At 54.4% G+C, this 15666-nt stretch overlaps 1 protein-coding gene across 2 annotated transcripts in view; it reads right to left on the reverse strand.

Annotated features, from left to right (window-relative positions):
- plekhd1 (pleckstrin homology domain containing, family D (with coiled-coil domains) member 1) overlaps positions 1-15666 on the reverse strand; it is a 57701-nt gene that overhangs the window by 12010 nt on the left and 30025 nt on the right. For both annotated transcript variants that reach the window (XM_078407066.1, XM_078407067.1), the window contains exons 8-12: positions 15272-15365; positions 11327-11508; positions 10431-10563; positions 6100-6244; positions 4287-4439 (exon numbers count right to left, since the gene is read on the reverse strand). In XM_078407066.1, the coding sequence (XP_078263192.1) occupies positions 4287-4439; positions 6100-6244; positions 10431-10563; positions 11327-11508; positions 15272-15365 (707 nt within the window). The remainder of the gene's footprint in view (positions 1-4286; positions 4440-6099; positions 6245-10430; positions 10564-11326; positions 11509-15271; positions 15366-15666) is intronic.

The following is a 15666-nucleotide window of genomic DNA, read 5'->3' on the forward strand; positions in this document are numbered from 1 at the left end:
GGCTTCAGCAGCTTCACTCCCGCCGCGTGAGGCGTGTCCGTCTTCCGCTGCCGTCTCCTGACCCCCGTCTCAGGTCTCGGCCGGCTCTCCCTGTGAACGATGCCCGGCACCGGCTGCAGGAGAGAAACAGGGCGGCTGGCAGTGACCCCTCCGGCAGCCCCCTTGGACCAGGAGGTAGGTGCGGGGGGGGGGGGGGGGGGGGGGAGGGGTGAGGGGGTGCCGGAGGGATTGGGAAGGGTAGGAGAGGGGGGTGAGGAGGGTTGGTTGTGGAGGGGGGGGGATGGGTTAAGGGGGAGATGGGATACCTGTATTTCGCACTGAGGTTTGGGGGATCATTGCTGCGGACTGTGTGTGACCCGCTGCAGTCCCCCACGGTCAGTGGCCACATCCCGGGTGCTCCCCATCTGCCCGCACCCGTCCCACCTCTCCCGCCAGCACAGCCCCAGCCTGATGCCCAGTGGGCTGAGGGCAGTGATCACCAGGGTGGTGAGCGAGAGCAGGCCTACCCGACGTCCCACCGCTGGGGGTCGCGGCCTCGAGGCTGGGTCGGAGCCTCGAACAGAGTCGGGCCAAGGACAGAGCCTCAGGGTCGAGGATGGGGTCAGGCTGAGGTGGACGGGCCGCCTCGCCGAGAACAAGGGAGGCCCGGAATGGGGGGGTCCTCGTCGAGAACAAGGGGGGACCTGGTGTTGGGGGATGAGAACGAGGGGGGAACTGGTGTTGGGGGACAAGAACAAGGGGGGAACCTGATGTTGGGGGATGAGAAGAAGGGGGGACCTGGTGTTGGGGGATGAGAACAAGGGGGGACCTGGTGTTGGGGGACAAGAACAAGGGGGGACATGATGTTGGGGGACGAGAACAAGGGGGGAACTGGTGTTGGGGGATGTGGACAAGGGGGGACCTGGTGTTGGGGGATGAGGACAAGGGGGGACCTGGTGTTGGGGGACGAGGACAAAGGGGGACCTGGTGTTGGGGGACGAGAACAAGGGGGGACCTGGTGTTGGGGGACGAGAACAAGGGGGGACCTGGTGTTGGGGGACGAGGACAAAGGGGGAACTTGTGTTGGGGGACGAGAACAAGGGGGGACCTGGTGTTGGGGGACGAGGACAAAGGGGGACCTGGTGTTGGGGGACGAGGACAAAGGGGGACCTGGTGTTGGGGGACGAGGACAAAGGGGGACCTGGTGTTGGGGGACGAGGACAAAGGGGGACCTGGTGTTGGGGGACGAGGACAAAGGGGGACCTGGTGTTGGGGGACCGCTGAGAACAAAGAGGAGAACCGATGGGGGGAACGAAGCAGGGATGAGTACTTTTGGTAACTTTGTCGGGGCGTCTTTGCGCCGACTCTTTTGCGAGCTTACAAAAACAAATAATTTCACTGCACCTCGCTAGGTACAAGTGACAATGACGTCTCGTCATCATGGAGGACCTGCTCACCAGCTCCAGCTCCAGAGGTTCAGAGCAGGGATCTTAAAATAGCAGAGCTACAGGAAAAAGGAACCAGCACCAGGAGCTTGACAGCAATCAGAACACACAGCGGACACAAGCTTCACACCGACAGACAACACAAGGAGTGAGCAGATGGAGGAGAGGGCAGAGAGGATCAAGCCTGGGCTTCAGTAGTACAGTGGCCAGCAGGCCTCCGGGGCTGGAGGAGCTGAGGGGAGGGGGTTGCAGACGAGAGCCCTGGAGGGGTGAGGACAGTGAGATTCAAAGCGTCTGTGTGACGCTTACAATGGAGGAGTGGAAATAAGCAGAGAGATGTTGGAGCATCAATGTAATGGAAAACATTGGACAGAAGAAGACAGTCCCGAGGAGAGAGACACACAGGATTAGAACAACTCCTCTGGTTCTGCTCTGGGACATCCACAACCCATTGCCCAGGCCCAGTGGATGATGGAGTGGAGGGAGGTGGGTGTCAGAGGGCAGTAGATGGGTGAAGACTCGGCCCTGGTGAGGGTCGGATCAGTGGTGATTGCAAGTGGAACATGCTCCCTGGATAAACTCAGTCACAGGGGCAGGGCTGGGCGGGAAGTGGGGCAAACTGAACCTTTCCCCATTGTGCCCAACCCAGGCGACTATTCTGTGTGCTGGCCACAGAAGCAGATCTACAAACACATATTATAATCGCTCCACACTCTGAAATCTCTACTTTGACAGCAACACTTCCTACTTTAACAATGATCTGTACGCTGTAAATGGCTCGATTGTAATCATGTATTATCTTTCCGCTGATGGGATAGCACGCAACAAAAGCTTTTCACTGTACACGTGACAATAAACTAAAGTGACACTGTGCCGTGATGGCCTCAGCGATTAAACCAGCTCTTGATGTTTCTGGGGCAGCTCGTCTCTCTGCAGCCTGACCCAGGGGGGAGCAAGGCCACAGCTACAGGACCAGCAGGTGGCCACATGCTGCCGGGGAAAGCAAGCGTATAATTGAGGAGCACAGGGATCTAGTATCACAAATTCACAAACCTCTAACGCGACCAATAAAGCATGCAAGCAAAGGACTGCAGTTGGCTTCTGCAATAGACACAAAATGCTGGAGTAAATGCTGGAGTTAGTACGTTCTGGAGTTAGTATGTTCTCCCCGTGACCCGTGTAGGTTTTCTCCGAGATTTCCCCGCACTCCAGACGTACAGGTTTGCAGGTTAATTGGCTTGGTGTAAATGTAAACTTGTCACTAGTGTAGGATAGGATAGTGTTAAAGTGCGGGGATCACTGGTCGGCGCAGACTCGGTGGGCCGAAGGGCCTGTTTCCGCGCTGTATCTCCGAACTAAACTGAACTAAACTCAGCGGGACAGGCATCATCTCTGTCGAGAAGGAATGGGTAATATTTCTGCCCAAAACGTCACCCATTCCTTCTCTCCCAGAGATGCTGCCTGTCCCGCTGAGTTGCTCCAGCATTTTGTGTCTGTCTCCCATGTAAACCAGCATCCGCAGATCCTTCCTGCACCCGAGGCCGACTTCCAGACGGTCGGTCAGAAAGAAAAACTTACGTTAAACTTATGCTGAACCTTGATTAGCTGGTGTTTGGAGAGCCGGTACGGTCACAGCTCTGCTCTGCCTTGCTCTGCTCTGCACAACATGCAAAGGATGACAGCAGAGCTGAGGGGCGGAATCGCCAGCAGCTGAACAGATGGGCTCTCCTTTCTCAAGGAGAAAGGCTGAGGAGGTGGGGCATCAATCGAGGTTTACACGGTCATGAATCAGTCAGATGTTAATCAGCTCCTCCACTGATCCACACTCGTTTCCCAGGGGGGAAAAGCATGGGAACAAAAAGAATGGTCACCCCAGCGGGTGAAGTGAGTAGTCGGCCTGCGGGCGCCTCCACTGTTCTAGCGGAGATGCACAAACAGCCAGCGGGGTACCTGCAACTGAGGTGAACAGCCAGCTCGCTGATGGGGACCAGCAGCCAAAGGGGGCAGTGCGTGTGTAAGTGGAGAGGGGCTGCTGAGCGTCCCCTCAGCAACACCGTCCTCCCCTTCATCCAGGTGGACCACAGGAAGACCAGGGACTCAGCACCTGGCCTCCCTCCCTCTCTTCCTCACAAACACAACTGTGCACCTGGATAAAGACCCCCCCCCCCACCCAATCGCCCTCCCGGCACTCACCCCACCCAGTCCCTGCACAGGGCTGGTGGGCACTTACCCCTCCCACTCCCCCCACGGTGCGGTGGGCACTCACCCGGTCCCCCACGGTAAAGTGGGCACTCACCCCTCCCACGGAGCAAGGGGCACTCACCCCTCCCACGGAGCAAGGGGCACTCACCCCTCCCGGTCCCTCACAGTGCGGTGGGCACCCACCCCTCCCGGTCCCTCACAGTGCGGTGGGCACCCACCCCTCCCGGTCCCTCACAGTGCGGTGGGCACCCACCCCTCCCGGTCCCTCACAGTGCGGTGGGCACCCACCCCTCCCACGGAGCAAGGGGCACTCACCCCTCCCGGTCCCTCATGGTGCTGGGGGGCACTCACCCCTCCCGGACCCCCACGGTCGAGGGGCACTCACCCCTCCCGGACCCCCACGGTCGAGGGGCACTCACCCCTCCCGGTCCCTCATGGTGCTGGGGGGCACTCACCCCTCCCGGACCCCCACGGTCGAGGGGCACTAACCCCTCCCGGTCCCTCACGGTGCTGGGGGGCACTCACCCCTCCCGGACCCCCACGGTGAGGTGGGCACCCACCCCTCCCCCCACGGTGCGGTGGGCACTCACCCCTACCGGACCCCCACGGTGAGGTGGGCACCCACCCCTCCCAGACCCCCACGGTGCGAGGGGCACTCACCGAAAGAGTTCCAGACAGCGGTGGATTTCCTGCGGCGGAAGCGGCAGCTCTTGATCCGGCGAGCAGCGGCCCGCTGCACGTAGACAGAGTTCTTCATGATGATCGGCAGATTGGCCTCGATCTCAGCCTTCCGGATGCACTCCTCAAAGAACTCTATGGAGGACAAGCACTGAGTAACACAATGGGCAGCACATTGGGGCAAGGACTAGCTCCAGAGGTGACTTCACCAGAAGGTCCCATGGTACTGGGGCATCATGTAAAACATGGGCCGCACAATGGGGCAAGGTCTAGCTCCAGAGTTGACTCCACCAGAACATCCCACGTTATCGCAGCTACTGACAGTTGGCACCCTTAGTGAATGAAGATCGCGCAGTCATTCATTTAGTTTAGAGATACAGCGCGGAAATAAGCCCTTCGGCCCACCGGGGCAAAGAGCCTGTGTCCGCGCTGAATCTTTAAACTAAACTAACACCATCCTACACCCACTAGGGACAATTTTTACATTTACCAAGCCAATTAACCTACAAACCTGTATGTCTTAGGAGTATGGGAGGAAACCGAAGATGTCGGAGAAAACCCATGCAGGTCACGGGGAGAACGTACAAACTCCGTACAGACAGCGCCCTTAATCTGTAAGGGAGCAACTCTCCTGCTGTGCCACCGTGACCGCCACAATTTGTTGTGGTCGTGCCAGTCCCTCTCTTCCCACCCCCCAACCCCTATCCTCATACATTTCTCCCACCATCTTGGTCACCTTGTTCCTTTCCCCTCCCCCTCATCTCCCCCCCCCCCCCCCCCCTTCCACCCATATCCCTCATTCTGGCCTCACTCAAACAAATTGGGTTGACAATCAAAGGGGTTGAACCGGTCAGGGACAACGACACTCTGAGAGAACACAATGGTTCCAAGGAGAATCTCAGTGGAGATTGAGGCTCTATAAGGAGCTGGTCAGGCCGCATTTGGAATATTGTGAGCAGTTTTGGGCACCATATCTGTGGAGGGATGTGCTGGCTCTGGAGAGGGTCCAGAGGAGGTTTACAAGAATGATCCCAGGAATGAGTGGGTTAGCCTATGACGAGCGTTTGTCGGCACTGGGCCTGTACTCGCTGGAGTTTAGAAGAATGAGGGAGGACATCATTGAACCTACAGAATAGTGAAAGGCTTGGATAGAGTGGATGTGGAGAGGATGTTTCCACTAGTGGGAGAGTCTAGGACCAGAGGCCATAGCCTCAGAATTAAAGGACGTTCCTTTAGGAAGAAGATGAGGAGGAATTTCTCCTCAATGCCTCCTGACCCAGTGCCCCCTGACCCAGTGCCCCCTGGCCCAGTGCCCCCTGACCCAGTGCCCCCTGACCCAGTGCCCCCTGGCCCAGTGCCCCCTGACCCAGTGCCCCCTGACCCAGCGCCCCCTGACTCAGCCTGGCTAGCAGAATTGCCTCTATTTTAATTCTCTCCGTGACCTCCCCCTTCAGTCTGAAGAAGGGTCTCGACCCAGAAACGTCACCCACCCCCTCTCTCCAGAGATGCTGCCTGTCCCGCTGAGTTACCCCAGCATTTTGTGAAGCATCTCCCCCTTCGGTACTTGTGCAAACCCATCCATCACACGTCCCTCAAGGAACTCTGCACCCCTGGAGCCAAACCCAAACCCAAACTCTCTCCTCCACCAGCTCCTCACTCACTTCCTGAACCTCTCCCCTTTGAAGAAGGGCCATCGGTTTGGCTGGGAGGGAGTGGGGGGACGGGCGGAGCGGGGGGGGCACAGAGCACGTCATGAACCATCTGCGGCCCCACGGCCAACTTCCTCCTCACTTACTCCTCAGCTCGCCCACGTCCCCCTTCATCAGCTCGGTCGTCTCGACGGTGCGCTCGTTGGAGGCCAGGCCCTGCTCCAGCCGCTTCAATGCCTCCTCCGCCTCCTTCAGCCGGCGCTCCAGCTGCACGCGAGACTTCATCTCCTCCTGGCCCAAGAAACAAGGCCCCATTTTGAGTTAGAGGGAGACGTCCCCTCTGGCCTCCAGCCCCTGTGCCACTGGATTAGTCTCCAGTGCCAGGCAGTTGCGGGTTTCACACGGTCAGGGGGTTAGAGGACAGACACAAAATGCTGGAGCAACTCAGCGGGACAAGCAGCAGCTGTGGCGAGAAGGAATGGGTGACGTTTGGGGTTGGGACCCTCCTTTAGACTGAGAGTCAGGGGGGAGGTATGGAGGGTACAAAGAAATGTACCGCGTAAAAAGGACAGGGCAAGGTGTGAAAACGACAGATCAAAGCGGACGATGCTCACGGAAATGTTAAATGGTTCATTGTTAGCTATGGGGAAGGTGACAATGGGGCATACAAACAGCAAGATTAATCAGGAGGACAGTGAAGCTCGTCGGAGAACCAGGGTGGGGGAAGGACAGAGAGGGAGGGAAAGCAAAGGCTACTTGAAGTTAGAGAAATCAATATTCATACCGCTGGGTTGTAAGCTGCCCAAGCAAAATACCAGGTGCCGACAGAGGTTATGGGTCAAACGCAGGCAAAGGGAAAGGCTTAGAGGGGCACTTGGAAAGAATGAAGAGAAGATTTACTAAGATGTTGCCAGGAATTGAGGGCTTGAGCTATCGCGAGAGGTTAGGACTTTGTTCCTAACAGCCCACCAGCCTTAGCCTGAGTCATAGTCATTGAGTGATACAGCATGGAAACAGGCCCTTCAGCACAACTTGCACACACACCAGCCAACATGTCCCATCTACACTAGTCCCACCTGCCTGCATTTGGCATATATCCCTCAAAACCTGTCCTATAAACCTGTCCTATCCATGCATCTGTCTAACTGTTTCATAAATGTTGCAATAGTCCCTGCCTAGACTACCTCCTCCAGCAGCTCGTTCCATACACCTACCGCCCTTTGCGTGAATAAGTTACCCCTCGGGTTTCTATTAAATCTTTCCCCAACCACCTTAAAAACGTCTGCCTTACTTTTCTATTGAATGTTATTTAGTTTAGTTTAGTTTAGAGATACAACGGGGAAACAGGCCCTTCGGCCCACAGAATCCGTGCCGACCAGCGATCCCTGCACACTAACACTATCCTACACACACAAGGGACAATTTACAATTGTACTAAGCTGATTAACCTAGAGACCTGTACGTCTTTGGAGTGTGGGAGGAAACTGGAGATCCTGGAGAAAACCCACGCGGTCACGGGGAGAAGGTACAAATTGTGCACAGACAGGCACCCGTAGTCAGGATGGAACCCGGGTCTCTGGTGCTGTAAGGCAGCAACTCTACAGCTGTGCCACCGTGCCACCCTTAATATTCTTGACCTCCTTTGTTCACCACAGACTGTGCTTCTTTCTCCTCTTTCAGACAGAAAGCAAAGATTGGGGATAAATGGGTCCCTTTCAGAATGGCAGGCAGTAATTAGTGGGGTACCACAAGGCTCGGTGCTGGGACCGCAGCTATTTACAATATACATTAACTTGGATGAAGGGATTAAAAGTACCATTAGCAAATTTGCAGATGATACAAAGCTGGGTGGTAGTGTGAACTGTGAGGAAGATGCTATGAGGTTGCAGGGTGACTTGGACAGGTTGTGTGAGTGGGCGGATGCATGGCAGATGCAGTTTAATGTGGATAAGTGTGAGGTTATCCACTTTGGTGGTAAGAATAGGAAGGCAGAGTATTATCTGAATGGTATCAAGTTAGGAAAAGGGGACGTACAATGAGATCTGGGTGTCCTAGTGCATCAGTCACTGAAAGGAAGCATGCAGGTACAGCAGGCAGTGAAGAAAGAAAATGGAATGTTGACCTTCATAACAAGAGGAGTTGAGTATAGGAGCAAAGAGGTCCTTCTGCAGTTGTACAGGGCCCTAGTGAGACCGCACCTGGAGTACTGTGTGCAGTTTTGGTCTCCAAATTTGAGGAAGGATATTCTTGCTATTGAAGGCATGCAGCGTAGGTTTACTAGGTTAATTCCCGGAACGGTGGGACTGTCATATGTTGAAAGACTGGAGCGACTAGGCTTGTATACACTGGAATTTAGAAGGATGAGAGGAGATCTTATCGAAATGTATAAGATTATTAAGGGGTTGGACATGTTGGAGGCAGGAAACATGTTCCCAATGTTGGGGGAGTCCAGAACCAGGGGCCATAGTTTAAGAATAAGGGGTAGGCCATTTAGAACTGAGATGAGGAAAAACTTTTTCAGTCAGAGAGTTGTGAATCTGTGGAATTCTCTGCCTCAGAAGGCAGTGGAGGCCAATTCTCTGAATGCATTCAAGAGAGAGCTAGATAGGTCTCTTAAAGATAACAGAGTCAGGGGGTATGGGGAGAAGGCAGGAACGGGGTACTAATTGAGAATGATCAGCCATGATCACATTGAATGGCGGTGCTGGCTCGAATGTCTATTGTCTCGAATACCTTCCACCCTTCATCTGTTGACCTATGCCTGTTTATCTAGACCTCTCCAGGTAACCGGGGAAGGTGAAACACACCCTAAACCAAGGACACCAAGCATCAAAGTAAATCAATGCACTAATTGATTTGATCACATCCATAAACACCTCGTCGTCGAGCACTCAACATTTCAAGGTAACAATGCGAAGTCAACACGTTGTTGAGAAAGGAATCTGCCTCTGAGCTATCCCACGGCTTTTATCCCCAGTCCACTCCACACCACACCTCCTTCCCACGGTAGGGGCATCAAAAAAAAGACGTCTACGACAAGAAAATAGACACACAATGCTGGAGTAACAGCGGGACAGGCAGCATCTCTGGAGAGAAGGAATGGGCGATGTCACGCGTCGAGACCATTTCTTCAGAAGAAGAACAAGAAGAAGGTTTCTCAAGAAGCTTTTGTGTGCACGCAGACAGTGGTTGATGTCAGGAAGGCTCTATCAGAAGAGATGGTTGGGTCAGGTAGTCACTACATTTAGACATGTAGACTTCAATGGGCAAGACACAGAGGGATATGGTCCTAATGCAAGCAAATGAAATGATATTATTTGGGCGGGGAGGATGGCGGGGCCTGTTTCCATGTCGTATGACTCTGTGACTCGACAAATGCCCCGATTAAGCAGAGGTCACTGGTTTTGGATCTGAGGCAACTGTATCTGGGTGACCAGAACCAGGGAATAAATACAGGTTTTAAAATACCCAACCAAAGCACAGGCAGGTCCAGAGGTTGGGGTGAATAAACCCTCCTGCGATTTACCCGAAGAGTCAATTACCCCCGTGATCTCAACGCTCCACGTAGATTTTGCTCCACATTAAGGACTTCAGCAGGGACGTGGTCAGAACCAGGCCACACCCTACACCCTGTCCCCTCACCTCACACACACCACTCACCCCTCAATCCTCACCCCTGACCCCTCACCTCACACACACCACTCACCCCTCAATCCTCACCCCTCACTCCCACCCCTGAACCCTCACCTCCGTCACTCATCCATCACACAACACTAACCTCTCACCCCCACCTCACCCCTCACCCCCACCTCACCCCTCACCCCCATACACCTGAGACTCCATCCTCTGACTCTCACGCCCTATTTACGAGGATGTTGCCAGGACTAGAGGGTGTGAGCTACAGGGAGAGGTTGAGTAGGCTGGGACTCGATTCCATGGAGCGCAGGAGGAAGACGGGAGATCTTAGGGAGGTGTACAAAATCATGAAGGAATAGATCGGGTGGATGCACAGAGTCTTTTACCCAGAGTAGGGGAATCAAGGACTAGGGGACATGGGTTCAAGGCGAAGGGGAAAAGATTTAATAAGAATCCGAGGGGTAACTTTTTCACACAGAGGGTGGTGGGTGTATGGAACAAGCTGCCAGAGGAGGTAGTTGAGGCTGGGACTATCCCAACGTTTAAGAAGCAGTTGGACAGGTACATGGATAGGACAGGTTTGGAGGGATAAGGACCAAGTGCAGGCAGGTGGGACTAGTGTAGCTGGGACATGTGGGCAGTGTGGGCAAGTTGGGGCCAAAGGGCCCGTTTCCACACTGTATCACTCTATGACTCTCACACCCTACCCCTCAATCTCACACTCGACAACCACTCACCTCCCCCCCACTCCCCCAGAGGGCGTGTGTTGGTCGGGGTGACCCCCCCCCCCCCCCCCACGTGTGTGTGTGTGTGTGTGTTGCTGGGTGCCCCCCGGCCTCACCCTCAGCTCGCTCTCGGTCTGCTGTTTCTCGGCGGAGAGCTCGGACAGTGACAGCTGCAGATCCCGGGACTGGCCGGAATAGAACTCCCGCTCCTCCTGCAGCTCCACCGCTCGCTGCTCCCTCTCCCGCAACCTGCGGACAACGCAGAGGGGGAGGGGTGGGTCAGTGCCCCGTCACTCCCCACGACCCGTCCCCACAGACCACCCACCCACCCGCCCATCACCCACTCACCCCATCCCCCCACTCACCCCTCCCCCACACACCCCTCTCCCCCACTAACCCCCCTCCCCCCACTCCTTCCACTAACCCCCTCCCCCTCACACCCCTCTCCCCACTAACCCCTCCCCCCACTCACCCCATCCCCCACAAGCCCCTCCCCCCCACTGAACCCTCCCCCACTCACCCCTTCCCCCCACTAACCCCCCACCCCCGTCACCCCTCTCCCCCCACTAAACCCCCTCCCCCACTCACCCCTCCCCCACTCACCCCTCCCCCACTCACCCCTCCCCACTCCCCTCACTGACCCCTCCCCCCACTAACCCCTCCCCCCACTAACCCCTCTCCCCCCACTCACCCCTCTCCCCCCACTAACCCCTCCCCTACTGACCTCCCCCCCACTCACCCCTCTCCCCATCACCCCTCCCCCCCACTCACCCCTCCCACCACTGACCCCTCCCCCACTGACCCCTCCCCCTACTAAACCCTCCCCCCACTAACCCCTCTCCCCCCACTCACCCCTCTCCCCCCACTCACCCCTCCCCCCACTAACCCCTCTCCCCCCACTAACCCTTCCACCCACTAACCTCTCCCCCCACTCACCCCTCCCCCCACTCACCTCTCCCCCCACTAAACTCTCCCCCCGCTCCCTCCCTCCCTCCCTCCCTCCCTCCCTCACCTTTCTTCCGCCAGCACTTTCTCCCCCTGCAGCTTCTTCATATCATCCTCGATGCGCTGCAGGATGTTGCGGAAGGAGCCGCTGGACTCGGACAGCTGCACGTTCTTGCTGGTCAGCTGCTGGGTCTGCTGCTCGCTGTCCTGCAGCTTCTCCAGGGTCCTCCTCTTCTCCTGTGATAGGGTCTGCAGCAGCGGAGAGAAAGGCAGGTCAGTGCAGGCCGGGCTGGGCCAGCTCCAGCTCCTGGCCACCCAGTGCCAGTGAGCAGTGGTACAAACCCTTCCCGAAGAAGGATCCCAATCCAAAACATCACCCATCCATTCTCTCCACGGATGCTGTCTGTCCCGCTGAGCGACTCCAGCACGTTGTGTATGTCTTTGGTATCAACCAGCATCTGCAGTCCCTTCCTACACAAACTCCACTTAATGTCCACTCTAAAGAGGTTCACTTCTCTTGGCAAAGTGCCGGACATACACAGTGAATGGCTCAGGGGTGCCTCGTAGAACAGACTATCCTAGGGGCGCAGGTACATAGTTCCCCAAAGGCGGCCAAACGGGTAACAGAGTGGCGAAGAAGGTGTTTGGAACATTTGCCTTCATCAGTCAGTCAAGTCAAGTCAAGTCAATTTTATTTGTATGGCACATTTAAAAACAACCCACGTTGACCAAAGTGCTGTACATCAGTTCAGGTACTAAGAACAAACATACAATGGCACACAAACATAACAGCACATACATAAACAGTTCACAGCGCCCCCTCAGAGGGCCTCAAATGCTCGGGAGTAGAAATAGTCAGGGCATTGAATATAAGGGTCAGGACACTGTACTAGATGTTGGTGAAACCGCGCTTAGAGTATTGTATGCAGTCCTGGTCACCAAGCTGTATGATGAGGCATAGATAGCTAGAGTTTATTTCCCATGGGAAGTGTATTGTATGGGGCCGCATGTTTAAGATGAAATGGAGAAGGTTCAAGGGGGATCTCAGGGGTAGAGTTTTTCACGTAAAGTGTAGCTGGTATCTGGATTGGGCTGCCAGAGGAGGTAGTGGTGGCGACACTGATAATGACATTGAAGAGGCATCTGAGAGGTGCTTGAATGATTTTTTTAGATTTAGATTTAGAGATACAGCACGGAAACAGGCCCTTCGGCCCACCGAGTCCAGTCCACGCCGCCGAGCGATCCCCGCACATTAACACTATCCTACACACACTAGGGACAATTTTTACATTTTACCCAGTCAATTAACCTACAAACCTGTACGTCTTTGGAGTGTGGGAGGAAACCGAAGATCTCGGAGAAAACCCACGCAGGTCACGGGGAGAACGTACAAACTCCGTACAGACAGCGCCCGTAGTCGGGATGGAACCTGAGTCTCAGGCACTGCATTCACTGTAAGGCAGCAACTCTACCGCTGTGGCACAGAGGAATATGGAATTGTTGCAGGCAACTGGGATTAGTTTAAATAGACATCGTGGTCGTGCATAGACACAGTGAGCGGAAGGGCCTGGATCCATGGTGTGGAGCTCATCGCCTCCACACACGGAGATGTTGGCACCGATCAGTGCTGGTCAAAGCACAGGTCTGAAGGGACCAAAAAGAGTTGGGCTGGGCTCCCAGCAGCAAAACATGGAGTTGTGTATCCTTGAATTTGGGAGCACAAAGGGCAAGAGTGACTGGAGTTTTTAAATCGATAATTGATTTGGTGTTCACTAGATACTATAGAAACATAGAAACATAGAAACTAGGTGCAGGAGTAGGCCATTCGGCCCTTCGAGCCTGCACCGCCATTCAATATGATCATGGCTGATCATCCAGCTCAGTAGCCTGTACCTGCCTTCTCTCCATACCCCCTGATCCCTTTAGCAATTAGGGCCACATCTAACTCCCTCTTAAATATAGCCAATGAACTGGCCTCAACTACCTTCTGTGGCAGAGAATTCCACAGACTCACCACTCTCTGTGTGAAGAAATGTTTTCTCATCTCGGTCCTAAAAGACTTCCCCCTTATCCTTAAGCTGTGACCCCTGGTTCTGGACTCCCCCAATATCGGGAACAATCTTCCTGCATCTAGCCTCTCCAACCCCTTAAGAATTTTATATGTTTCTATAAGATCCCCCCTCAGTCTTCTAAATTCCAGCGAGTACAAGCCCAGTCTATCCAGTCTTTCCTCATATGAAAGTCCCGCCATCCCAGGGATCAATCTGGTGAACCTTCTCTGTACTCCCTCTAAGGCAAGAACGTCTTTCCTCAGGTTAGGAGACCAAAACTGCACACAATACTCCAGGTGCGGTCTCACCAAGGCCCTGTACAACTGCAGCAGAACCTCCCTGCTCCTAAACTCAAATCCTCTTGCATGAATGCCAACATACCATTCGCTTTCTTCACTGCCTGCTGCACCTGCATGCTTGCTTTCAATGACTGGTGCACCATGACACCCAGGTCACGTTGCATCTCCCCTTCTCCCAATCGGTCACCATTCAGGTAATACTCTGCTTTCCTGTTCTTGCCGCCAAAGTGGATCACCTATCTCCTCAAGTGCTGTTGGGGAACTCTGCAATTGGGGATATAAGCTTGACATAGGCGGTATCACAGACTGTGAAGATGGCTGTCACAAATTAATGAATTAGTGTGAACTTCATCAATGGGGCAATTCGGCTGAGGAATGGCAAATGGAGTTTAATTCAGTATAATGCGAGCTGCTGCACTTTGGGAAGTCAAACCAGGCAGGCCCTTCACAGTGAGCGGAAGGCCTCTGGGGAGTGTAGTAGAGCAAAGATATCTAGGAACCCAAGTAGTGTAAGACAATAACTGCAGATGCTGGTACAAATCGAAGGTATTTATTTCACAAAATGCTGGAGTAACTCAGCAGGTCAGGCAGCATCTCAGGAGAGAAGGAATGGGTGACGTTTCGGGTCGAGTCCCTTCTCCAGACTGAACCCAAGTACATTGTTCCCTGAAAGTGGCAGACAGGGTGCACAGGGTGGTGAAGAAGGCTGGCCTTCATCAGTCAGGGAATTGAGCATCGAGGTTGGGACTTTATGTTACGGTTGTACAAGACATTGGTGAGGCTGCACTTAAGAGTATTGTGTTCAGTTTTGGTCACCCTGCCACAGGAAAGATGCTATTAAGCTGGAAGGGGTGCAGATAAGGTTTACGAGGCTGTTGCCAGGACTTGAGGGCCTGAGGTATGGAGAGACATTGAGCAGACTAGGACTTTATTCTTTGGAGCGTAGGAGTGATATTATGGAGGTGTATAAAATGATGAGGGGACTAGATAGGGTGAATGCACTGTCCTTTTCCCAACTTAGGAGGAAGTTCCAAGGACCTTCAGAAGGACCTTTTGAGTTTGTTGACAATGAAGGGGGGGCCTCATTGAAACGAACCGAATAGTGAAAGGCTTGGATAGAGTGGATGTGGAGAGGATGTTTCCACTAGTGGGAGAGTTGAGGACTAGAGGTCATCGCCTCAGAATTAATGGACGTTCTTTTAGGAAGGAGATGAGGAGGAATTTCTTTAGTCAGAAGGTGGTGAATCTGTGATATTCTTTGCCACAGAAGGCTGTCAGTGGATATATTTAAGGCAGAGATAGATTCTTGATCAGTAGGGGTGTCAGGGGCTATGAGGAGAGGGCAGGAGAATGGGGTTAGGAGGGATGGATAGATCAGCCGTGCTTGAATGGCGGAGTAGACTTGATGGGCCGAATGGCCTAATTCTGCTCCTATCACATGATGATCTTATGGCCTCTGATGCTGAATTACTCAAGCATCAAGCTGGGCACTGTGCTCAGTCCTTCAATGTAGGGCTTGACTGAGCGGAGAAGCGCTGAGCAGTAGGCGACACAGCACAGACAAGTAGCCAAGAGTCAGCACTCCTGATGTGGTCAACATCAGTTTGGAGCCCGCTCTCGACCATCACTCGTCCTTCATCCATGCCTCTTTCAAACACTCACCTCTAAATTGTTTTGCAGGGATTCCGATAATTGGTGCAACTGTTTCTTTTCTTCCTCAATTGCCGTTAATGAGTTCACCGTCACCTCCAGCTCACTGCAAACAACAACACCCGACTCATTACCACTTCTGCATGACCGCCAACCTTAGAATATTGCAGTAGGGTTGCCAACTGTCCCGTATTAGCCGGGACATCCCGTATTTTGGGCTAAATTGGTTTGTCCCGTACGGGACCGCCCTTGTCCCGTATTAGGCCCGGGGGGGGGGGGGGCGCTGGAGGCCCGGACACTGTAGGCCCGGACACTGTAGGCCCGGACGATGTAGGCCCGGACGCTGTAGGCCCGGACGCTGTAGGCCCGGACGCTGTAGGCCCGGACGCTGTAGGCCCGGACGCTGT

This window comes from Rhinoraja longicauda, chromosome 10, assembly GCF_053455715.1.
Source record: "Rhinoraja longicauda isolate Sanriku21f chromosome 10, sRhiLon1.1, whole genome shotgun sequence".
Taxonomy (NCBI): Eukaryota; Metazoa; Chordata; class Chondrichthyes; order Rajiformes; family Arhynchobatidae; genus Rhinoraja; species Rhinoraja longicauda.